This window comes from Triturus cristatus, chromosome 4_1, assembly GCF_964204655.1.
Source record: "Triturus cristatus chromosome 4_1, aTriCri1.1, whole genome shotgun sequence".
NCBI lineage: Eukaryota > Metazoa > Chordata > Amphibia > Caudata > Salamandridae > Triturus > Triturus cristatus.
In genome coordinates, this window is record NC_140585.1 from 71,955,256 (window position 1) to 71,979,486 (window position 24,231).

A 24,231-nucleotide genomic window follows, 5' to 3' on the forward strand; every position below is an offset into this window, starting at 1 on the left:
CTTATTGATAAGTTAAAGACCACCTTATTTGAAAGCTATCCTAGTGGTAGCTATGGAGGCCAGCCTTCAGTCTTGAAGGAGTGTAAAGCAGCGTGTTTTACCAGTCTATAATCTCTTGAATGGTTAAATAAAAGGAGACCACACCAGGTATATATATAAAATATATGTATTTATTTCCTTAACACACCCTACTATTCTCTTTATGAGGCTAGAGGTCAAAGCACATATGTTACACTTCAAATATCACAGTAAATTAGTACAATATACGATTGGCCCTAGGGGCGAACCAAACCATATATTAAGAAAGTGGTATAAGAACCACGACTTGACTAGACAAAAGGCCTAGAGCCTGTAGAATCGCTGGGACCCCAAGGAACCACCCAAGGTACTGACACGGGACGTGTGCAGTGTGTGAACACAGCCGCGAGATCTGTTAGCTTCTATGGGGAAAGTCGCGGTTAGAATTTTAAAGTTTAAGGACACTTAGAGGTGGACTAGGAACAAACCCTTTTGGACTTTGATGGTTCTAGGGCCAACACCCATGGGAGCACCAGAGTACTTGTGTTACCTCACCCAGGGAAGCCGGGTGCATAGGTGTCAAATGGTGTCGCTTCATCGTTTTCAATGGCAGGATGCTGAAAAGTGCTGCTGCCGGGAAGAGGAGAAGCGTCCAAAGAGATCCAAGCCTGGATCGAAGATGTGAAGAACCTGAAAGCAGAGGGGACAGAGTCTGGGTCACTTACCAGTGACCAGGGGCACGATAGTCGAATGCCCACCGATGTCGGGTGCTTCAGGTGCGAGGAGGGGAAGCTTGACTCTTCAGCCTTGAGGACCAGGAGGCGTCGAGGACGACCAGGAGCTGGATTCGAGCTCTCCCACAAAGGATGTCGAGTGCTGCAGCGTCGGTGCCCGGATTGGACACAACAAGCCTTGGCAACAGCGACCCACGTAGGAAAAGGAAAGATGCTTCTGTGCGGACCAGCAATGTCCTGGGGACTCCCCAAGCGATGGAGAGTCAGGGCACGTCTGGAGCAACCAGGGAAGCCCAATTGAATTAAGAGTTGCCTTCACAGGGACCCACCAGTCAACGGACCAGGGATCGCAAAGGTACCTCGAGCGAAAACACAAAGGGCGGGCTCACGGAACACTCGTGGAGTGTAGGCCAGCAATCTTTGGTGTAAAAGGTGCTCGGGGTCTGGGCTACAAGTAACCCAATGCACAGCCTCAAAGGACGTCGAGAAGCTGATGCACTTGCAAATGTGCATGGTGTCCAGGGGTTCCGGTTCCACAGTACCCACGAGGGCTACGGGTCTCAGCTTTGCTGGAGACTCGGGTCAGCCTCTGGGAAGTCTGGAAACCCACCTCCTGTGTTGCAAATTCTTCTGCATCCGGCGGGAGCCTCGGAGATGCAAACCAGGCAGATGCGTCTTTGGTGCCTGCCAAGCAAGGGAGTAACTCCTTTACTCCAAGGGAGATTCTTCAGTCATCTAGTCGTGTAGATCGTCGAAGTTCCGGGATTTCTGGATCAGAGTTTCGTCCAGGTGTAATCTAAAGTCCTGTAGCCAGGGGTTCATTCTTTTACCCAAGGAAGGGGTTGGACATACTCTGGGGACCCACCTATGGGAGGGTCAGGAAAGAGGGGTGGCTACACCCATTTCCTTATTCCAGGTAGCCCCTGCAACTGGTTTGAGCTGGACTATGCACAGGGACACCAAATGTGCCCCCAGTGCGGACTTCAAAGCACTCCTGGAGTGCTCCCACCCAGCCCTAATCCACTAAGGCCTGTCTGGGAGGTGGTAACACCTCCCTGTGACAGGAAACCTATTGTCCAGGCCTCTTCTGCCAGAGTTTTGGTCAGCGGCAGGAGGCCAGACTCGAGTCTGTGGCTGGCAGCATCCATTTTGTGATGCCAGGGCTCTGTTAAGTTGGTACAGAGTATACTGGTGCGGTCATGTCTCTCTCTCTCTAGAAGGGTGGGATCTTACTCCCACACCAGTTACTGGTGTGGGGGTATGATTCCAAGCTGTTTGACACCAAACACGACATGTTTCCGTGCAGTCATCCCAAAGTTAGCATTTGCCGTTTGGTTATAATGCACTTAAGAGTATATGGTCAGGCTGCATCACAGACCATGTTATAAACCAAGAAATCCTAGGGTCTGATCACAAATCAACAGTAAATGTGAAAGAAAATACTTCTAAAATTAAGAATGTATCTATAAACAACAATGGAGGTGTGCTCATGGGGTTATCTAAGGGCAGATCCCTTTAAGGACGTAATCCCTCACTCACCATAGGTGACATGCTTCATCATAGGGACTCTCCTCCCAAAGGAAACACATAGTTCCTTTGAGGGCTACAACCCCCTCACTGTGAGGGAGGAGCTCAGGGATGTTGTAATGGAGTATATTGGGTATCCTAAACCCACCTATGACGAGTCTGACGTGTGAATGAGGACGCAGCGCAAATAATAAGCTAGAATAGTGTAAGTGAATGTTAAAACTGACTACTAAGCAACAAACAACAATTTTAATCAAGATATGCCTAGTGTCAGGATTAAAATAGCAGTGCACCAACGGTATAGATTTAAACCGCTAGGGTGTGATGACAAATGGTCGACATGTTTCAGCGGTGCTCCCTTCCTGAGCGGTTGCCAGGTGTAGGTGAGGTCTCATACCCAGCAATTGCGGGTATGGAGAAATCTATCCACTGAGAGACCAGAGATTGGTTTCTAATATCCTTTCAAGTTATAATCATTTAGCTGTTTTTTCACGTTTTTTGAGAGCAGCAGCATTATTTGCGTAGGTCCTGATGAAAGCCTGATACGGCTGAAACATGTCGACCATTTGTCATCACACCCTAGCGGTTTAAATCTATACCGTTGGTGCACTGCTATTTTAATCCTGACACTAGGCATATCTTGATTAAAATTGTTGTTTGTTGCTTAGTAGTCAGTTTTAACATTCACTTACACTATTCTAGCTTATTATTTGCGTTGCGTCCTCACTCGCACGTCAGACTCGTCATAGGTGGGTTTAGGATATCCAATATACTCCATTACAACATCCCTGAGCTCCTCCCTCACAGTGAGGGGGTTGTAGCCCTCAAAGGAACTAGGTGTTTCCTTTGGGAGGAGAGTCCCTATGATGAAGCATGTCACCTATAGTGAGTGAGGGATTACGTCCTTAAAGGGATCTGCCCTTAGATAACCCCATGAGCACACCTCCATTGTTGTTTATAGATACATTCTTAATTTTAGAGGTATTTTCTTTCACATTTACTACTGATTTGTGATCAGACCCTAAGATTTCTTGGTTTATAACCTGTTTGATAGGGGATACAATTCGTAGTGGTCTATAAATCTGTCCCTTGAACCCTCCCCCCTTGAACTGCTTTGTTGTTTGTGCATCACACACCACCCAGGAGAAGAGATTCCGAAGGCTGCAGTGGGGCTCTGCTCATGCATGGGCACCCTCTCACACAAAACCAAGCACCCTGCCTTCAGGATTGAGAAGGCCTGCCATAGGTGTGACTGATAGGTTTATATGTGCAGTGATAGGGTGAGATATAGTGAACCTATATCTCAGTAAGAGGTGCATGCACCCCCTTACTCAGGCTGCAGTAGCAGGCCTGTGGTGTCATTTTGGAGGGCTTCCCAGGGGTGGCATAATACATGCTGCAGCCCCTGGTGGGCCTCTGGGGTACCTATGCCCTGGGTACATAGTATACCATATACGAGGGACTTATAAGGGCACCCCAGAATCCGATCTGTGGTGTACCTAAGGTACTAGGAATCAATTTAGAGAGGAAGCAGCTCTGCTGGGGTCCTGAATAGCAGGGCCCCAGCCAGACTAAAGTCGAAAAACAGTGCAACATCAGCAAAAAAAGTGGAGGTAATCATAAGAAGCAGATCCTACGCTTCTACAGAGGGGAGAGATCCAGGGAACCAGGTCCAGCATGAGCCACAGATCCAGTGGGGTTCACCATCCAGCACGGTCAGAAGCCGGCCGAAAGAAGCAGGCCCGGATCCACGTAATGGCAGCCGGGGCCTAGGACACCCTGCCTGCATCCCGAACTGCCTGTTCGAGCCCTGGTGTGATACAGCCGTCAAGCTATTGCCCGTGGGCACTACCGCCCTGCTCAGCAAAGATGGCTGGAGACTGCCAGGGCGCCTACAAGGAGGAAAGAGGTGAGTGGGGAGCGAGGGGTGAAGAGCAGCGTGAGCACTGAGCGGCATCCCCGGGACGCATCCACCTTTATGGGGCGACGGAGGAGTGTGGCAAAGGCAGGGCCTTTGAGAGTAGTGGGGAGGAAAGACCCCGAGCCACAGGTCCAGCCCGAGCCACAAGGACATCGCGGTCCTGCAAGCCGGCGGGAGGGAGGTGCCTGGCCAGGAGAGGGCCCTGGGAATGTGCGCCCTGTCGTCACAGCCAACCAACGGGGTGTTGAGCCCCTGGGGGAGTCCAGATATCCACCAGGAGACAGACATTGTGCAGAGTGGGACACAGTTCGTGGGAGATTGCGGCCTTGCGATGTGCTGTGCATGAATGCCGAGGTGCACGTGAACTGATCACGGAGTAGCCGCTTCTCAGCCCAGAGGAGGCAGAGTAAGAGACACTGAGTCTCCGGGGGGGGGGGGGGGGGGGGGGGGCGGCGCGAGGTCCCTGCCACGCGGAAACAGATCCCTGCCTTTGGGTGAGCACCTGGGGAAGGCGCTGGATATCAGCCACTGCGCTGGATGGCAGCCCTCAGGAGGCAGGTTCTCAGAGGAGTTAAAACAAGATGGGCCACACCAACCATTAGCGTCACCTGGCAGTTTAGCATGCTTTGAGAGTCCGTCCTGAGCCTCACACTCAGCCGGAACGCCCTGAACTAGCAAACAAGGTCCCACAGAGGAGCGGGGGCCCCTCCGGACGCATCTGAGCAGCCACCCTGGGAGGACCGATAAGGAGAATAATGGGGAGAGCACTCAGTGCCCGAGTAGTTGCACACTGTCAGGGAACTAGCACGGAGTGTACCCACGAAGATCACGCGCCGTGCATAGATCCACCCTCAACGATACCCAGAGAAGCGGAGGAGTTATGCCCGATCTACAAGCTACCCAAGGCTAGGGCACGGGTGGGCCGTCCATGCTCTACTGTTAGGCGGAAAGACTGGAGATTAGGTTCCCTCATCACGATAAAGACATGGCCTGAAAGACAGTGCAGCCCATTCCCCCCCAATCATGTCAACTGCTAGGAGGGGAAGGGACTGATCCTTAAAAGAAATGTTGACTAAACTCTCACCTGTGATAGGAGGGGATTATCGGGTGTCGGCCAACACCCACCTAGGTCTAGACATGGGGAATCAGAGGAGCAAGTTACTCGCTCTTCCTTGAAGGCACTGTTTTTCATGTTGCGTGAAGACTTGCATGCACTCCGAAGGGAGCTGTCCAACGAAATTGGCAATTATGGTGGATCAGGAACACACTCACGACGAAGAAGTGGAGCAGCTACAGCACGAGGTGATTTGCCTCCAGGAACAGCAGATAGATCTCCAAACCCATGCCGAGGACCTCGCGAACCAGTCACGGCGAAATAACATCTATATTTAAGGTGTACCACCCCAGGCAGAGGGCTAAGATATAAAACTCTACTTAAAAGACCTCTTCAGCTACATTTTGGAGGCTTCCCCAGAAACTGAGATAAAAATAGACCGTGGCATAGAGTAGGCCTCCCGCGATGCCCTACAGCTCCTCCGCCAGACATCCTGGCCTATCTCCTTGACTTCCAATTAAAGGAGCAGATTCTATGTAAAGCCCGAGAAAGGCACCCTCTGACGTTCACGGGTGTACACCCCCTCCGTGTATCAAGATCTAGCTATGATTACCTTGCAGAAAAGGAGGAAATTCCGGCCCGCCACCTCTCACCTGCAGAATCTAGGAGTTACATTCTCATGGGTCCACCCCTTTCATCTGATATTGAGATGGAAGGGCAAACTACACCAGCTTCAATCGCTCCAGGGGACGTGCCGCATCCTCGGTATAGAGGATTCCTTGGGCGAGGACTCGGAGAGAGGAGAAATTGAGGCCCCACAAGGGAAACTCCAGCGAATGCGGAGACGTCGCCCACCGGAGAGCAGTGTGAAATCCGACCCCGCCACAATAGTGATGGAGCGACGGGCCGTCCTGGAGTCGCTGTCTGGGGAACGACAAGAGGTAGACGCCACATGAGTTCTCTGAGCAGACATTGGAGTACAGTACAGAGCTGGGCTGGCGGCAGGTGGCATTATCTGGGAGCAGGGAGGGCACACATAGGCCACAACTTGCACCCAGTTATTCCACCTTCTGCGGACTAGTGTACTCGGTCTGCTGGTTCCGGACTCAAATTGAAAGTATTAAGTTTCAAGTTTGACTTGTTTCTAGTTTTACGGGGTGCTAGTACTCAGTATAGGGGGTTGCGGGGAGGGGAACTGTCACATCCAGGGGGGACACCGGGGAAAAAGGGGGGTGAGTGGGACCATGGGCAGCAGAGACCAGGATCTACGGCTAGACAAATCCCCACACATCAGACATGGCGTCATACATAATTAAGGTCCTATCGCTCAACGTGAAGGGCCTCATTAATCCCACCAAGAGGCTACAGCCTTTAAGATTATAAACTTACTGCCATATCCTTTCAGGAAGTTTTCTATCGGACCCTGCCAAAAAATAATCAAACGGTCTCGAAGCTGCTGGAGTCTTTTAACTCTGCCCTGACAGCGGCATTGGATTCAGCTGTCCCTCTTAAACCTTGCCGTGCCACCCATCACAGACCCTCGGCCCCCTGGTACACACGAGTTAAAAACTGAAAAAGCAAAAGGGAAGAACTTAGAGCGGCGCTGGAGAAAGAGCAAAAGTCCCAGGGGTAAGGACTTGTACAGACAAACGCTGTCCTGTTACCACCACAACATCAAATTAGCCAGGCATAGCTTTATCATCAGTCAAATCGACCGGGCCCTGTTATAATATAGTTAATAACTTCATTATGCCCAGAATTTCTGCGACTCGTTGGCTAATTTTTTCCAGGATAAAATATCTAACATTTATTCAAAACTACATATTGTACCTAATCAAGACCCAGGAATCCCTACTTCTAAACCTAAGCAGCCAACAATCGCCTCTCACATTTTAGAGGGTTTTGAGCCTTTCTTACTGGAAGAAATCTATAGCTCCTTGGTATCGGCAGAGTCAGGTTCTCCGTTGGATACTTGTCCACCTAAAACAATGCCCTTGTTGGCCACTCTTTGCACCCCAGGAATTTTAGAGATTTTTAATTGCTCAATCAAAACAGGTACCATCCCGTCAGAATGGAAGACTGCCTGCGTATGTCCCATTCTAAAAAAAAAAAAAAAAAAAAAAACCCTCTCTGGATCATAAATCGCTAGGCAATTATCGCCCTATATCTTTACTACCTCTTTTGGGTAAACAGCTTGAAAGTCTTGTCAATAAGCAACTTAGCTCTTATCTAGAAATTAAGCAGATCCTTGACCCTTCCCAATTTGGCTTCGCCCTGGCCATAGCATCGAGACAGCGCTTACGGCAGTAACTGACTCTCTGCGTCTGGGAGTGGATGCAGGCAACCCAATGATACCTGTATTATTGGACCTCTCCTCAGCATTTTACACCATCTCCCATATGAGACTGATGGAAAGTCTACAAGATATTGGCATTCAGAGTTTGGCATTAAGATGGCTCCAACACTTCCTGAAAGATAGAAATCAAACTGTCATCCTGGGTCCTTATTCCTCATGCAAAATAACCCTAGATAAGGGAGTGCCGCAGGGTTCATGTCTGAGTCCCATCTTGTTTAATATCTATATGACTCCTTTGGCTGAGATCGCGGAGCGCTTTGGCTTTGATATAATTTCTTACGCTGACGATAACCAGCTGATGTTTACACCAGGCCAGAACCTGGCGGCAGAAAAAGAACGGTTTTCCTCAGGCATGCTAGCCATCTCAGACTGGATGAAAAAGAATTATCTCCAACTGAATGCAGATAAGACCGAGATCATGCTGTTTGGCAAAGCCCCTGCCATCTGGGCTGATGATTAGTGGCCGCAGCGCCTCTCCCGTACCCAATCACGCAGTGAGAGATCATATTCTGGCCCACTGCGCAGAATCTTCCTTTACTTCCCTACTGCCGCCCGGAGAACGTTGGTTCAGGCCTTCGTAATAAGCAGACTGGACTATGGCAACGCCCTGTTGGCCAATGTCAGTGAAACACTGATCTCTAAACTTCAGGTTTTTCAAAATACTGTTGCAAGGCTTGTGCTCAACTGCCCTTCGGGCACTTCTTCAGCGCCTCTGCTGAAAGAACTACACTAGCTGCCTGTGAGGAAACACTCATATTTTAAAGTCTGTTGCCTCACATATAATGCCTTAAAGGGCAAAGGCCCACTTTATCTTCAGAAAAGAATAAAAGCATATGCCCCCTGTCATAATCTAAGATCTAGCTCGAAAGCATTGATGCGGATCCCTCGCATCCATCGAACACCCAGCGCCCCCGGATACTGGAACAAGCTCCCTCTTCACGTACATTCTTGCCCAAGTTACTGTATATTCAGGAAACAACTTGAAGCCTATCTATTTTAACACCCGCATGGAGTTTTGTCTTTGATCCGCAAGCAGCGCAGAGATGCCCTAGGGTGATTTGTGCGCTATATCAAGTTGATTTAACATAACATGGTTTTTGCACTCAGGAGGTCAGAAACAAAGCCTGCACAGGAAGGGGGAGTTAACACCCCCTCCTTCAGGATGACCTACTGATTAGCAATACTAGGCCAGTGAGCTTCAAAGCAGCTCCTGCCTTTGAAATGTGAATCTGGCTCCCCTCACGGGAGAGGAGGCTGACACCCCTCCCCCCCACTTCCCATCACCAGCGCTTTGTCACCAGAGGGTCGGAAATTAGCTAGTCAGGTAGGCGTGTCAACCCCCAGGCTAGTACCAACCCTAAGGTGGCCTAACCTGATGTGAGTACGACTTTCCAGAAGTTTACTTCTTTGTTTTGGAACACTGATAAATTCTGGGTTATGCCCAGTTTCCACAGGAAGTCGTCATATAGGGGCATCGTGACCCCAAGGGTCAGTAGCCTATTGGCTACCACCCTACACTCTACTAAAACCCCTAAATTTAGTATTTACGGGAGCCCCTAGCACCAGGAAATCAGATCTTGCTGTATTAGAAGACTAAGAAGGACGTCAAGAGTCGCAACCTGCAAGAATTAAAGACCCAACAAGTGTCCTGGTGCCAACCATGCCGGCTGACTTTGACAATTGCGCCGAAAGTCGACTTGTCATGCAGCTGCTGAGTTCCCAAAGCTGGGGAGACCTGCCAGCACTTCAGCCAGGAAGCAAGACCTCCCAAGAAGTAGCAGACCTGGTTCCCAGCAGGCATCCAAAGACTCCTGTGAGGATTTTGTGACGCAAAAACCCGATGCCTGAAGATCCCACTGCACCATTCTCTCCAAGCCCAAGTTGAAGTGGGCCAATGGTATCATCATGGTCTCCCAGCTCTCTAGAGACTGAATCCACCGTGGTTTGTGCCCCCTCCCCACCCCCCCTCCACCCACCCACTCAGCCAGTGAACTTTCCGTTGTTGCCTGCAATCTCTTCACTCAGGCCCCCTATCCTGCGGCTGCTCCCGGTAAGAAAAACCTGGCGCCTAAAGACACCTCCGTTACTCGGCTGTCGAAGAGGACCAATGGTGCCCCTACATCTCTGAACATCGTGAGGCCTGGGCCCCTTGTTGGTTCAGCCGTCTGGCCTCCTAGTCTGAGTCTGCAGCCTCTATACGCAAAGACCGATCCCCCTTAAAGTAACATTGGGCACTCAATGCTGTTTTACACCTCTGCACCAGGCCGCCCTTGTGCAGCTGGTGGTGTTCTGCTGGTGCTGCCTTGGACCGTGCCCACCACTCATGTTAACTCCTGGACATTGGTCCCGTAAGTCGCTGTACTATACCTGAATGCCTCAATGACTTTTCCTCCCATAGGATTACATTGTAGCTTCCAAAAATTGCACCAAGGGGCGACCATTGAACTGAAAAGAATTCCTATTTAAAAACGTACTTGCCTGAACAAATTGCTTTTGGTGCCTAAACATTTATAAAGATGTGTGTTATTTTTATAAATTGGTGGCGATCTCCTTATTGAGCTGTGTGTCTCATTTATTGACTAGTGTGTGTGTTTTCAAATATCGTGCACTCCTCTGTGATAAGCCTAAGGCTGCTCAACCACACTACCCCTGTCCACTTATAAGATAATCCTTGGACTCTTTGCATGATAGATCTCATTTTGATATATTATATAAAGAGCCATCTTCCTACAAACATTAATTTGTTGGAGTTGAGAACATTTCCCTTGCCGGTGAAGGCCTTCCTGCCTTCAATCAGAGAAAGGTAGGTACATGTGCTCACAGACAATATCACCGCCATGTCGTCCTAGAACAAGCAGGGCATGCTGGGGTCTTGGGTTCTGTGCTTAGAGGATCTATGCCTCTGGAAGTGGCTGGACCACCAGGAAATTTCTCTGGTGTTGAACCACCTGGGGAGATCTCTAAATGCCAGTGTGGATGAACTCTGCTGCCAACGCTTAGCAGACCACCTATGGCAGTTACATCCAGAGTTGGCACAGGGTGTCTTTCATGGATTAGGAGAATCCTGGCTCGGTATTTTTCTCCACCGCGGAGAACGCAAAACGTCTGCACTTTTGTGCATTGTAGTTCCCAAGAAGGGTCTCTGAGACTCATTCTGCCTGAAGCTTGGGACTTCTTTATGCCTTCCCGTTGCTGCCTCTCCTGCCCCCAGGTCTAAAAAAGATCGGGAACGACCGGTGCTAGAAGAGTTTAGTACCTGGAACTCCTGGACATGAGCATCTGTCTGCCAAACAAGATGCAGCTTCAGGAGGATCTTCTGTTACAGCATCAGGGCTGGGTGCGGCACCCAAACCTGCGCAAGTTGCATCGCAATGCTTGAAGATTGAACAACAACAGTTAAATGAATTTGATATCCCTCTCGCAGCAGTGAGTGCCATTCTCATTTGTCCTCTCTCCTAAATTCTTTGATGTCATCTTGGCGGCAAGGCATCCTTCTTTGAAATTAGTGTATGCTAGTCTTGAGGACAAATGTGTGGCTTGGTGTGGCATCCGCCAAATTGACCCCACTGCAAGCCAAGTTATCTGAGGTTTGCTGTTTGTTTTTGTCCTTTGCCCAGCATAGGCTTGCTTTAGGCACAGTCAAAGGCCTTTTGACTTTTTTGCAGTTTGCAGATCAACCTTCTTTTGTTATGATAAGATTTCTGAAAGGTTTGCAACATTTACTTCCACCAACACCTGTTGTGGTGCCACATTAGGACTTGAATTTATTGTTCATTTTTTTGATGTACTCCCTTTCTGAACAGCTACACAGTTGGCCCTTAAGACTTTTGACTTTGAAACGGTCTGTTTGTGCCATGTGTAGCTGTAGATACACATGCTATGCAATGGATACTCCTGCCATTCAAATCTAGTGTTGGGTTCGGATGTGTGCAAGTTTCATTTTTTCAAAGAAATTGTTTTGAGTCAGGCGGCATAATGACTTCATATATTCCTGGTAATGTGCATGGGCATTGGCACCATTGTTAGATTGTTTGTTTTTTCTCTGCTGTCAGGTTCAAACATGTCCCTTCTAGCTCTGGTTCAACACCGCATGATGTTCTCGCCAGGCCTGCTCAGATCTATTTCTCATCGGAAGAAATTATAATTGCGCTTCATAGTCTATTTTTGCCAGTCGTGCTCCCATTTGGACTCTGTTCTTCAGTTCGGCAGTTTTGATGCCCTGTTTGGGGCCTAGCTCCTTCGGGCTTCCTTCACCCTCTCCATGCACGAGAATGTCACAGTGATGGAAAGGACCCCATTTTATTTTTGCACCAAGTGTCACTTGGAATGTACAATGACAGACATCCACCAAGTCTGTAACCTCTGCTTGTCCCTCGACCACTAGGAGGACTCCTACACACTTGTTACAACAAAAAGATCCTCCAAAACTACAGGGCCCGTCGTATCGCCATTGTTTTGATGGTGCACCGTCCACAGAATGACACCACCGACCTGTTCGGGGACCAAGACATCGAGGGATACCAGCCGAGATTGAGGAGCTGTCAGCTGAGAGTTTTGGTTCTGATGTGGAGGAGGACGAGCCCCTGCCAGCGCACCGACTGAGAAAACTGTTACTGTGAGTACTACCCTCCCACAGACTGCTCTTTGACATTACTCACAATCTGGGGAGGTAAGAGCTTCAAACTCCCAGGCCATGCTCGAGGCCTCTGATTCACCAGTGCTGAAAGGTTGGCACCAAGTAGAGGATTCAGACCTGATGCCCCCCCAAGCTTTGGCACCAAAGTCCTCCTCCAAGCCTTGCCCGTCCAACTCAACAGATGCTTTGGCACCGGCCTCAAAGCTGAAGAACTCTGATCTGAAACCCAGCTTGCCACTGCAAGCGTATCGAAAATGTTCTGCTCCGAAAAGACCAGCATCCACCCCTGCCTCCTCTGCAGCATCAAGGATTTCGACCAGTTGATCCTCCAGCACCTCCATGAGGAGCTCGATGCGAGGCAGCAGCTTATCCACACCCAGCCTGCACTGTTCGTATCTTAGCAAAGCCTCCAGACAAACCCAAGGACTCTGTTCCTCCGAAAGAAAATTCGGTGACATAAGGGTACCTCTCCACTTCCTCTTTTGCCTGTCCACTTGCCCCTCCTCCTGTACCACTCCCCACTAAGCCACCTCTCCATTACTGCCTGTGGACCCTTTGCTACATTCACCTCTGGGTTTCTTTCCTTCTGAGAGGGATCAAGGTCTCCCTACGACCCCTATGACCTGCCATATGACTCCCATCCCCATGGCGACCCATAGGATGACTATGACGTGGAGCCCTCAGTTGACACCGATCCAGATCTCTATACGGCCAAGCCTTCACCTCTAGACGACATATCCTCATGCCATTAGGTTCTCCACCATGCAGCCACCGTTCACAAGGCGGAGATGCATAAGCAGCTTGAGGAGGATGACTTTCTTATGGAGACCCTCTCCTCCACACATAGGTCAATGCAATATCTGCCTGTGCTTAAACTCCTGCTTACCCCGCTCATAACATTTTCAAGGAACCATTAAAGCTGTGAGTTATCATGCCGAGGATGGACCAAAATTATAAAGCACCCCCCTCTAACCTACCTTACATCGGGGGCCAACAGCAACCCTACTCATTGATTGTACATACAGGACTAAAACGTGCTAATTCCCAGGACATAGGAGATGGTGCTCCCCCTGACCAAGAGAGCAAAAAGATCAATCGGCGGGCTTAAGTTCGCTGCCCAATTTGCCAGACATTGGCACATTGCCAATTCAGTGGGCTTGCTATCTCGAAACGACCAGGCCCACTGGGATGAGATGGGAGACTTGATCCAGCTTATCACTGATCAATATAAACAAACGAGGTAAGGTGTTGGTGGTTGAAGGCACAATAATTTCCAACACCAGCATCCTTCTTCGCAGGCATGCCTCGCTACGTGGACAACATCTCTTCAACTTGTCTTTTAATGGTGAGCACTTTTTTAGAACACAAGTTGAGGAGCTGTTGGAGAAAATTAAGAAGGACACCGTGATGGCCAAGGCTGTGGGCGCCCTGCAGACACCATCCTTTCACAGCACACAATATTGTGTGTTGGGAGGAGGGGGGCAAAACTACCACCACCGAAGCATCCACATCTTTCCCAGCAGCACCAAACACCCTCTCAGTGTTACTCTGTAGGAGGATACAAGGGCAACAGCGGATAGGGTAGGGGAAAAGGTGCAGCAGCCCCCGAAAGGGCCGCACCGGCTAAGCAGTGACTCTTACCCTTCCCGGATCATCTAACACCTTTTGGAGGAAGATTGCAGTGGTTTCTGCCCCGCTGAGCAGAGATCAAATCAGAGCAGTGGTTTCTAGATATTGCGGAGGGGTACTGCCTAGAACTCGCACCAAACATACCCCACTGCAGGCTCTCCCAGGAACATCGGCGTCTACTCCAAGACTAGATGCATGCACTACTCAGCAAAGGGGCTATAGAACCCATTCTGCCCCAACACCGCTTCAAAGGAGTGTACTCCTTATACTTCCTGATGCCCAAAAAAGGACAGGTTCCTGAGACCCAACTGGACCCTCAGGCCCCTCAGCAAGTACATCCTGTCAGAGCACTTCCACATGGTGACACTCCAGGATTTCATTCCACTACTACAGAAAGGCGACTTCATGACCACTTTCGACTTGAATGATGCCTATGTCCACATACCCATTGTGGTAAGTGGTCAGCATTATCAGTTCAAAGTGCTTCCCTTTGAGGTAACCACAGCTCCCAGGGTGTTTACAGGGCGTCTTGCAGTGGTAGCCGCTTACTTCAGATGGAGCGGTGTCCGCGTCTTCCCTTACTTGGACAACTTGCTGAACAAGAGCCCCACGCAGCACTAATGCTAGTGCTCACCCAAGCCACCATGTAACTCTTGCACAGCCTAGACTTCACTATCAATGCAAACATATCCCATCTCACACCCTTGCTAGTACACCCCTTCCTCGGGCCATGCTTGACTCTCTAGTGGGGAAAGAATATATCCGCCTATCAAGGGTACAAGCATTCCAAATGCTGCCTCTTTTACAGCCAGATCGTCAGATAAGTCAGAAATGTCATGTTTCTCCTGGGTATGATGGCCTCTTGCATTGCCATAGTCCCACATTCTAGTTTACATATGCGTCCAAGTACACCATGATTTGGTAGTCCTCAGGACAACCCCCAAATTCCTACCTAAGGTGGTCTCTAGCCTCCACCTCAATCAAACCATCGATATACTGGTGTTCCCAGATCCAGAATCAGTAGCAGAATGAGCTCTTAACACATTGAATGTCAAAAGAGTGCTTAATTGTTACATTGACAGGACAAAGCCCTTCCGTAACGCACAGCAACATTTTGTCTCTTTCTCTAAACCACACAAAGAGCGTGCGGTCTCTAAGACCAGTATAGCACGCTGGCTGGTCAGATGCGTACAGACTTGTCATGGAGGTGCCAAAAAAGGCCTTTGTCTGTTCCTCCCAGACCCCACTTAATCTGCATAAAAGGAGTTTCTCTGACTTTCTTGGGTAATATTCTTGTATTTGACATTTAGAACGCAGCTACATGGTCCTACCCCTTCCCCCCCCATTTATGAAACATTACTTTGTGGATGTTTTAGCTCGTCAACAAGCTAACGACGTTGGTCAGGCTGTCCTTCACATACACACTGATCTTATGCAGAATCTTCAGGCCAGATATGTTTTTTGGGAGGACTGCTTTACAGTCTATGCACAGCATGTATATATATCTCCAGCTACACATGGCACGACCGGAAAATGTTACTCACCCTGTAAGCATCTGTTTGTGGCATGTAGTGCTGTAGATTCACATGCACCCACCCTCCTCCCTGGACGCCTTCAGATGTTGCAAGCGTTCTTTCAACTTTTGTCTGTAACTTTTGCTTTGCATGGCCATCTTTCTGTATCGCTATGCTCCATCTGCATCCTTGCCCTTCATGCGGAAAAAACAATCTCGCAATGGAGCCGATGACCATATGCATCACCCGCAATAGGTGGAGTCACAATATCTCGTGACTCAAAAAGACTTCTTTAAAAAAAAAATTAAAAACGTTCCCATGTCCGAGCCCAACATTAGATAGCAGGAGTATGCACACCATAGCACGTGAATCATCTCCTAATATCTAAGGGTGTCAGAGAGTTGCAGGCTCTTTCTGTTAACCCACATAACACAGCATTCTTCCTAGATGATGTGGTGTTGAGGATCGTGTCAGGTAGGCTGTCACCCTTCTAGCAATCATTCCTCTATGGAGGAAGAGGGGCTCCATCGTTTGACCCGAAGAGAGCACTACTTTTTTATATCAATTGCTTCAAAGAACATTGGGTGGAGGACAATTCGCTCTTTGTGGAGTTCTCTGGGGCAAAGAAGGGCAAGTCTGTGCAAAAACGGACCATCTCTGATTGTTTCTATATTACAGGTCTGTAGAGAGGGACATTTTGCCTACTTGGTCCTGCAGGACTCTTTGATCTGAGACAGTTTACAGACCCACCACCTGGTGAGCTATAGCTATGGTATCTGTTCACTAGGTGAGGTATCTGCTCACTAGGTGAGGTATCTGCAATAAGAAGTATTCCTCAGAAGAACAAGTTACTTACCTTTGGTAATGATCTTTCTGGTGAATGCTGTACCTAACCGCATATTCCTCACTGCTCCTCCCACCTCCCTGTTCTGTGACCTGTACTGTTTTTTCCCCATCTAAGAAGGTCACAGTTTGAGTAGTCTGTACACTGGTCATGCCAATCTGCTGATAGGCTCTGCGTTTGAGGGTGTAGACAGCCTAAGAAAGCAACTGACGTCGGCGCACATAGCTCTTGAATGCGTGAATTGATGCTGGCGCAGACTCTCAGGATGCCACCGCTTTAAAGTTTCCGGATCCCCCCCTATAAATAGAACAAGAAAGCAAAGCATTGCGAACAATACCTGCACTTGTTCTGTTGTTCCTGTGCATTACGACGAATGGCACTTTAGATTAAGTGGTAAAATTGAGTCATTTTATGTAACAAGCAAAACACGAGCGTCATTTTTCATTTTTCCCAGGCCTAGTCCTATGTGGGATTCCTATAGGCTGTTGTCCGTCTCTGAGCGGAACCGCCATTTTTTAAGGTTAGCGGTCCAGCTTTCGGGCCCACATTTGCATAAAGAAAACGCTGGCGCGAACGCGCAGCGTTTGAGAGACATTTTCGAGGCTGTGTGTGTAGTTGATTTGAGCTGCTAACATTTGTTTTGTATTTTTTGGCACTGTCTGAGGGGTATCATGAATTTGCAAATTCACCTGGATAGTACGGGGGTTTTAAATATTTGCGATTTTTTTTTTTTTTTTTTTTTTTTTTTTTTATTTATTTATTTTTTTTAAAAGAAACTTTGACCTTTCATTAACATCCTAACTGATTGCTGCTGCTGGGAGGTTTTAGCAGCATTTTACTTGCTTTTGCCTGATCCTGCGGTTGTCCATCTCTGAGCAGAACCGCCATTTTTTAAGGTTAGCGGTCCAGCTTTTGGGCCCACATTTGCATAAAGGATACGCTGGCGCGGACGCGCCAAAGGCAAGCCCGTCTGCGCCCGTCCGTGCAAAGGACGCGCTCAGTGCCAGCCATGCTGCCTCGGTCGGAGGAAGGTTGGGATCCGGTGGAGACAGACGATTTTAAGAAACACCAGTATGGAATTGTGTACCATTGGTGAGGCTGGAAGGGGTAGGGGTGAATTTACATTTGAGGAGACTGCTTTCCCTACTTCAGCCTTTCTAAAACGGGGCATTCTTACCTGCGGGCTGCTTAATGTAAGATCATTACCCAAGCATTGCGTGGAAATTCAGTTGCTGCTGGAACTCCAAGAATTAGTATTATTCATGACAGAAACTTGGACCCACTTAGAGTGTGAGGTAGATCCAGGTTGGGCTTGTCCACCTGGGTATAACATTTTCCACAAACCGAGACGGAGTGGGAAGGGGGAGGAGTCGGTGTGATCTACAAAGCTTCCTGAAATGTTGCTACAATAGATATTGATGTAATTGAAGGATTTGAATTACTCGGTTTTGCTATTAAGGACGCTCATGGACATATTTTAACTGGGGTTGTCTGTTATAGTCCCCCGGGGGCGCTGAGTGTGCAGCAGCAGCAGCAGTCTCTGAAGACCACCATTACCAATATGGCTGCCACTCACGCTAGATTAGTGATTTTGGGGGATTTTAATCTGTGGTTGAATGGCACCCTTGATTTTGGCTATAATAATGTCCTCCAGTCTTGCGAAGGCCTTGGCATTTACCAGCGGGTGGCCAAGGCAACACATAAGGGTGGACATACACTTGATTTAATCTTCTCAGGGGATCAAGTCCTCAATATCGTGGACATTTTGCCGATGGACTGGTCTGACCATTTTTTGATTAAATTCTTAGTGCATAGTCCCTGCTACAATATTCAGGTAGCTAGTACCGTGAGCAATTATGTTAGCAGGGACTGGAAGGCCCTCTTAAGAAAGAGGACCAGCCCCTGTGTTTTACCTGAAAGACTGTTTTTCGCCAGATAAGCAAGTGGAGGAGAATTATGTATCCCTCTGATCACAGATCACCTCTGTACTAGACTCAACTGCCCCACTCAAAGATCATCAGAGAGGGGGCAGACCTTCGCCCCCTGGTTTAATGATAAACTAAAAAAACTGAAACTTGATTGTAAACAGGCGGAGAGAAAGTGGAGAAGGGGATATGATAAGGATAAACTTATTTGGAAAAGTCCGATTGTGTGTTATAAGAAATAAATAAATATGGCCAAAGCAGACTATTTTTCCAGTACTATCCTGAATGCTCATAATAGATCTAGATGCATTTTAAAATATTGAATAATTTAATTAGTCCCGACTGCACAAAGAATCAGACACCCCACTCCCAAGATTTATGTGATAGTCTGGCAAGATTCTTTCATGACAAAATTAAAACCATTATTGCTGACCTTGGTGGGGATCTTCGGCATCCTGAGTTAGAAAGCACAGAAATCAACGGTCTCAGTGGCTGCTCTTTGGGTGGTAATGAAGTCATACCTAGAGGCGCGGAGAGTTAGTCTTTTAATAATCTAACTGAGTTTGCGATACTTTCAGCAGAAGACTTTGGTAAGGTGGCCCTAGGGATTTCTTCGGACTCACCTTTGGACCCCCTGCCACAGAAAATCTGGAAGGAGTTTGAAGCAGAGCTGTTTCCTGTACTCCGGCTGATCTGTAATCAGTCTCTCCTTAGTGGTGTGGTCCCGTCCCAGTGGAAACAGGCACTGGTGACTCCTCTGTTAAAGAAGTCCACTCTGGACCCTGTCAGTCCCATCAACTGTAGGCCTATCTCCCTCTTGCCTTTTCCGGCCATAATTGTAGAAAGAGTGGTTGGAAGCTACCTTCCAAAACACCTAGAAATGAAAAAAATCATAGAGGATGTACAATTTGGCTTCCGGCCTGCGCATGGCACTGAGACGGCTTTGGTGACCGTGATGGATGAGCTTCGGATGCGGGCAGACAGAGGGCAGGCAGCAGTTCTTATTCTGCTTGACCTGTCTGCCGCATTCGATACGGTCAACCATGTCATCCTGCTGAGGGAGGATGGGGTAACTGGCCTTGCTTTGAGTTGGTTTCAATCCTTTCTTTCAGACAAGAGTCAAGCTGTGGCCCGGCCCTCCCCCCTTACCAATCTGCCTATACCAACATCACGCATGGCGTACCCCAGGGTTCCGCAATTAGCCCTATTCTATTTAATATTTACGTTACCCCTGATTGCTGTTATTAGGGCTAATAATATTAATATAGTAAATTATGCGACTGATTCTCTCCTTAGAGGGAGATCAGTCGACTTCTCTGGAAGTGTTCCATGGCTGCCTGCGGGCCATGGCTCACTGGTTGAGGGGAAACTCTTTGCAATTTAATGCTGGAAAGACCGAGGTCCTTTATTACTCAGTCGGGAAGGTTCCTTCTCTGTTGCCTGTAAACTTCTGGCCTTTAGATTCACCTACCGCACTGCGGCTGGTGGAGAAGGTTCGGAACCTGGGCGTTATGTTTAATAACAAATTAACGTTGGAGGCTCAGGTTAACCAAATGGTGAGAAGTCGCTTCGCCATCATTCGAACTCTGCGAAAGATCTTTCCCTTAATGCCTTCCCAGGCGCGAGCGCTAGTAGAACAAAGTACTATACTAAGCAGATTAGATTATTGTAATGTGCTGTTACTTGGGTCCCCGGAATATCTTTTAGACAGACTGCAGCGGATTCAGTCAACAGCAGCCAAGCTAGCATTAGGTTGGCCTAGAGATTCTTCATCATCACTGGCTATGGTGGAGCTGCATTGGCTCCCAATTAGACAAAGAATCCAGTTTAAATCTCTGTTTTAATGGTACACTCCAGGGAGATGCTTGCGTTCCTCTTCAGCTAGGCTGGTTAAAATACCGAGAGTCTAGAAAGTTAAATCAGGCGGCAGAGCCTTTGGTGTATCAGCTGCCAGAATATGGAATGAGCTTCCGCTGGAACTGAGACAAGTCAGGGACCTTTTCCCTTTAAGGAAGAGATTAAAAACCTGCCTATTCCCCAATATCTAGTTTGTTGTCCGCTCATCGGAGTCTACCTACAAATTGTGCACTCGTGATTGTCAGCGCCAGGATGCCTGTTAGGTGATAGTGCGCTTTACAAGTCAAATAAATAAAATAAATTGGTGGTGTAACGGGCCGAGCGCCTCTGCGAGCACTGCAGTCTCCATATCCCTTGAAGACCCTTTTAGGTTTAAAAGCAGTTCAGATGCTTTTAGGAAGTGTGGAAGGACTGTAGCTGGTGCTAGAACCGCGAAGGTCATCACCATGAGAAGTGGACTGGGCCAGTGTTTACCAGAAGTATTGGAGAGCGGTGTGTCTGCGAGCACTACGCTGGGAATATGCTTCAAAAAGTGTTAAAGACCTCTGTATGTCACACTTTGTGTGGAGCAGTGCTGGCAGATTGTTGTAAGACTCTTCTGGCCAGCCTGCAAGGCATGTCTAGCTCTGCTCTCACCCCCTGAACAGATGCCAAGAACAAGTACGGGGAAACCGGTGTTTCTATGCAAGCATACCCCAAGTAGAATGTTACAGGAAGTGTGAAAGCACTCCTCTGTCCCCCAACTGAGCTTTTCCCTTCTTGTTATTGCTCTTACTTTTTTTCATCATCCCTTGTTTGTAGTTTGTTCGTTCTTTTCTTATTTTGTATTTTCTGTTTTTATTTATTCCTGCCGTCTTTCATCGCTCTATTTGTACCCTTCCTCGTGTATTCACGTCTTATTCTCCATGTTTCCCTCCCCTTTTTGTGTCCATTTCCTCTATCGCTTCGTCTCTTCCTCTTCCCCGCTCTTTTTCCCGCGCTCTTTTTCCCGCGCTCTTTTTCCCGCGCTCTTTTTCCCGCGCTCTTTTCTCTTTTTCCCTCCCCTCTTCCCCCCCCTTTTTTTCCCCCCCTCTTTTTTCCCCCCCTCTTCCCCCCCTCTTTTTCCCCCCCTCTTTTTCCCCCCCTCTTTTCCCCCCCCCTCTCATGCTAACTCATTTTCTCAGCTGATCTGTCTTTCTTACAGTTCTGCAGGAGGCGGTCAGTACAGGGGACCCAGAGATGGTGCAGCTGGTGTTACAGTACCGGGACTATCAGAGGGCCACAGAGCGACTGGCCGGAATCCCAGACCTCCTCAGCACTCTGCGCAAGGTACAGACTCGAGATCCACCCTGCAGCCCCCCCTGTCCCTGCTTGCAGAGGCCTCAAGGTTCCCCGAGTGATGCATTCCTGCTGCTTTGTATTTAATGCTTACATTTTGTTTTATATTAGCAGTTTGCAAAATGTTTTCAGGCAAATGCTTCTTACCATTGAGACCTAATTCAATTTTATTTGATTTTCCAGGCCCCGGATTTCTATGTGGAGATGAAATGGGAATTCACCAGCTGGGGTAGGTCGGAAACTGTGTGCCTCTCACTGCACTATATTCCTGGATGTAATTTAGCTTCTAGTTCCTAGTGCGAATCTGTGGGGGTGTCGAAGAACTTTTCAGAACAATGTGTGGAGCTTAGATGGCGGCCCCTTTAGTTTTATAGTGGCCACCTCTAACATAATCTCCTCTACTATCCTGGGTACTGAACATCCTCCTGAGGTCTGATGTCTCGGTCACTAGAGATTGACGCGAAGGCTCAAGGATGAATGGGGCAGCTTTTGTTCAACTCCAGTCAACAGCAGAATGATGGGGTCTTTTGCTGAATTCATTCAGAGCTTTGTTTCAGAGCGATCACCCACGAAGAATACGGAATCATTTGTAGGTTAAAGCCTACCATAAAGCAAAATAAATCAACTAACTGAAATAATACAAGAAAGTAAAAGATATGTCAAAGGTGACAGAGTGCCGAAAGAATAGAAGTGTTCAGTTAAATGGGTCAGAAAGGAGGTACTAAAAATATGACCTAGTCAAACTTTGATTCAGTTCGGCAAAAACAGTCTATTGACCCAGGAGCTGCTTTCCGCTGCGGAGTGTTTCATATTTAGATTTAGTTCTCTCTAGAGGAAGTTCATGGAAAAACAAGTGGTCATTCTGTACAGTGGTACTTCCCGAGTGCGTTCACGCAGGTCCGAGCGGTGTACACTTTAAGCGAAACTGACATGGAAATGGTGCAGACATTTTTTGTGCCAACCAAAAATACACATTCAATTTGCGCAAAAGCAAATAGATTGTCGAAAAATGGTAAACTCCGATTTCGTGGATCGCAAATTAGCTTATTTACCCAGCCATTACTAACATCCTCATGGCTGCTCGCACATGTAACACTAATGCAGTCACTCGCACACCCATCTGCACCCCTAGATTTCAGCCTAGCAACTAGCTACAATCGAACTCAAAATGTTCTGAAACTCTCTTAGAGTAGTTATAAGGAACTGTATAAATCTGGTGTGAATGTGAGGTGTTTTGCCCACATCTTTCACACTGCCCGTGCCCTAGTCCAATCCTTCTGCAGTAAAACTTTGCTTAAGTTTTACCCACTTGACTAAAATCTACACAAAGCAGTGAATATGTTTGGGAGTACTGCATGAGGCACCAGCGTCCCTAACTGAAATATCAGTTGCAAGGCAGCAGAGGTGTAAGGAAATGGGGTGTATTATATGGTGTGGTTGTGCGTCCTCTCCATGTAATACACTTACCAACCCCTTTAGGACCCTTAGGTTTCGTTTGTCAAACACTCTGCTCAACCCTGGGTAGCTGTGACTGAGCAGCCAGGCGTACACAAACAAACCAGTGTTAAGCATTTACACAGAACCATGACAACTGAAGAAGAAATCAACAAGACCCCAAAGAAATAACTTTCCCAATCTAACCTCTGTATCGTGCGGTTAACAGTGCCTCTACTCTCCCCACCCCTGTAGCTCCCTACCACAACTACCTCAGAACTTTAACGTTCACTTATGCCACGGTCTAGCAGATACCTCTTTAATATTCGGTTACCGTGTATGTTTACTTAAGCTTATGTAACCAGGGTAATTGCTGCTATTTTGTCTACTTACCTCACTGTATATTTTGTTTAGATATCCCACTGTATATGGTTCATTCTTTTTATACTGTTATTATGTATTGTTTTTTCTTACTCTTCATGTATCTCGTGCTACTGCGGTCCTTACTCTGTGAAGTGCTCTGATACCTTCAGGCCAAGTTTGCGCTATATAAAACTCATGAAATAAATAAATATACTAGAGACATACAAGTAAGTTAGGCTATGCCATTTAGGGACAAGCCAATTAAACATGCATCATTTTAAGGGTCAGAGCACATGCACTGAGACCTGTTTAGCAGGGCTCAGGGCGTTTCATAGTCATTACACCTGGTCGTCAAAATGGGGACACAAAGTGGAGGGTAAACCTGCAAAAAGCCTGTTTCCTTAAAGACAATTGGATAAATGATTTTTAACCCATCGTTAACTTATTTCTTTTTGCTGTCTTCATCTTTTTCCCTATGCCTCTTCCCACATGGTCTCTTCCATCTGCCCCTCATTTGCATGCCTCCTTACTCCCTCTTTCGTCTATTCAACTTATCGCATCCCTGCACTTTATGGCCCCATTGTCTCTCTTCTTTCTCTCACCCTCTCATGAATGTCTTCTTTTCCCCCTCTACTTATCCGGCTTCTTCTCCCTGTCCCATTCTCCAGTCCCCCTTGTCTCCAAGGTCTGCCCAAGTGATGTATACCGAGTATGGAAGCGGGGGGCCAACCTCCGAGTGGACACGACCCTCCTGGGCTTCGAGCACATGACCTGGCAGCGGGGCAGGCGGAGCTACATCTTCAAGGGCGAAGGTTAATATTGGGGCAGTGATGTTGGGGCCGGGGAGACTGGGGGTGGAGGGGATTTGTTTTTTTTTCTGATATGAGATGGAAAAATGTAACTGAATTCTAAAATAGTCGTGCAGTGACGCAGAACAGAAATTAAGTTGACCAAATGGTCATTATGGAAATTTTCACCTTAAAGTATAGTTGTGTTTTTTTTATATATAACACAAACTTACTCAAAAGGCTGAAGAGCAGTGAACAGGCCCCAGGATGTAGATACAATTAGGAAGTAAATCTAAGTGGGATGCTTGGTTCTG

At 47.9% G+C, this 24,231-nt stretch overlaps 1 protein-coding gene across 1 annotated transcript in view; it reads left to right on the forward strand.

The window, feature by feature from the left end:
* ANKRD13D (ankyrin repeat domain 13D) overlaps nucleotides 1–24,231 on the forward strand; it is a 214,138-nt gene that overhangs the window by 32,537 nt on the left and 157,370 nt on the right. The window contains exons 3-5 of the mRNA XM_085651622.1: nucleotides 21,199–21,323; nucleotides 21,516–21,561; nucleotides 23,798–23,941. Of these exons, the coding sequence (XP_085507748.1) occupies nucleotides 21,199–21,323; nucleotides 21,516–21,561; nucleotides 23,798–23,941 (315 nt within the window). The remainder of the gene's footprint in view (nucleotides 1–21,198; nucleotides 21,324–21,515; nucleotides 21,562–23,797; nucleotides 23,942–24,231) is intronic.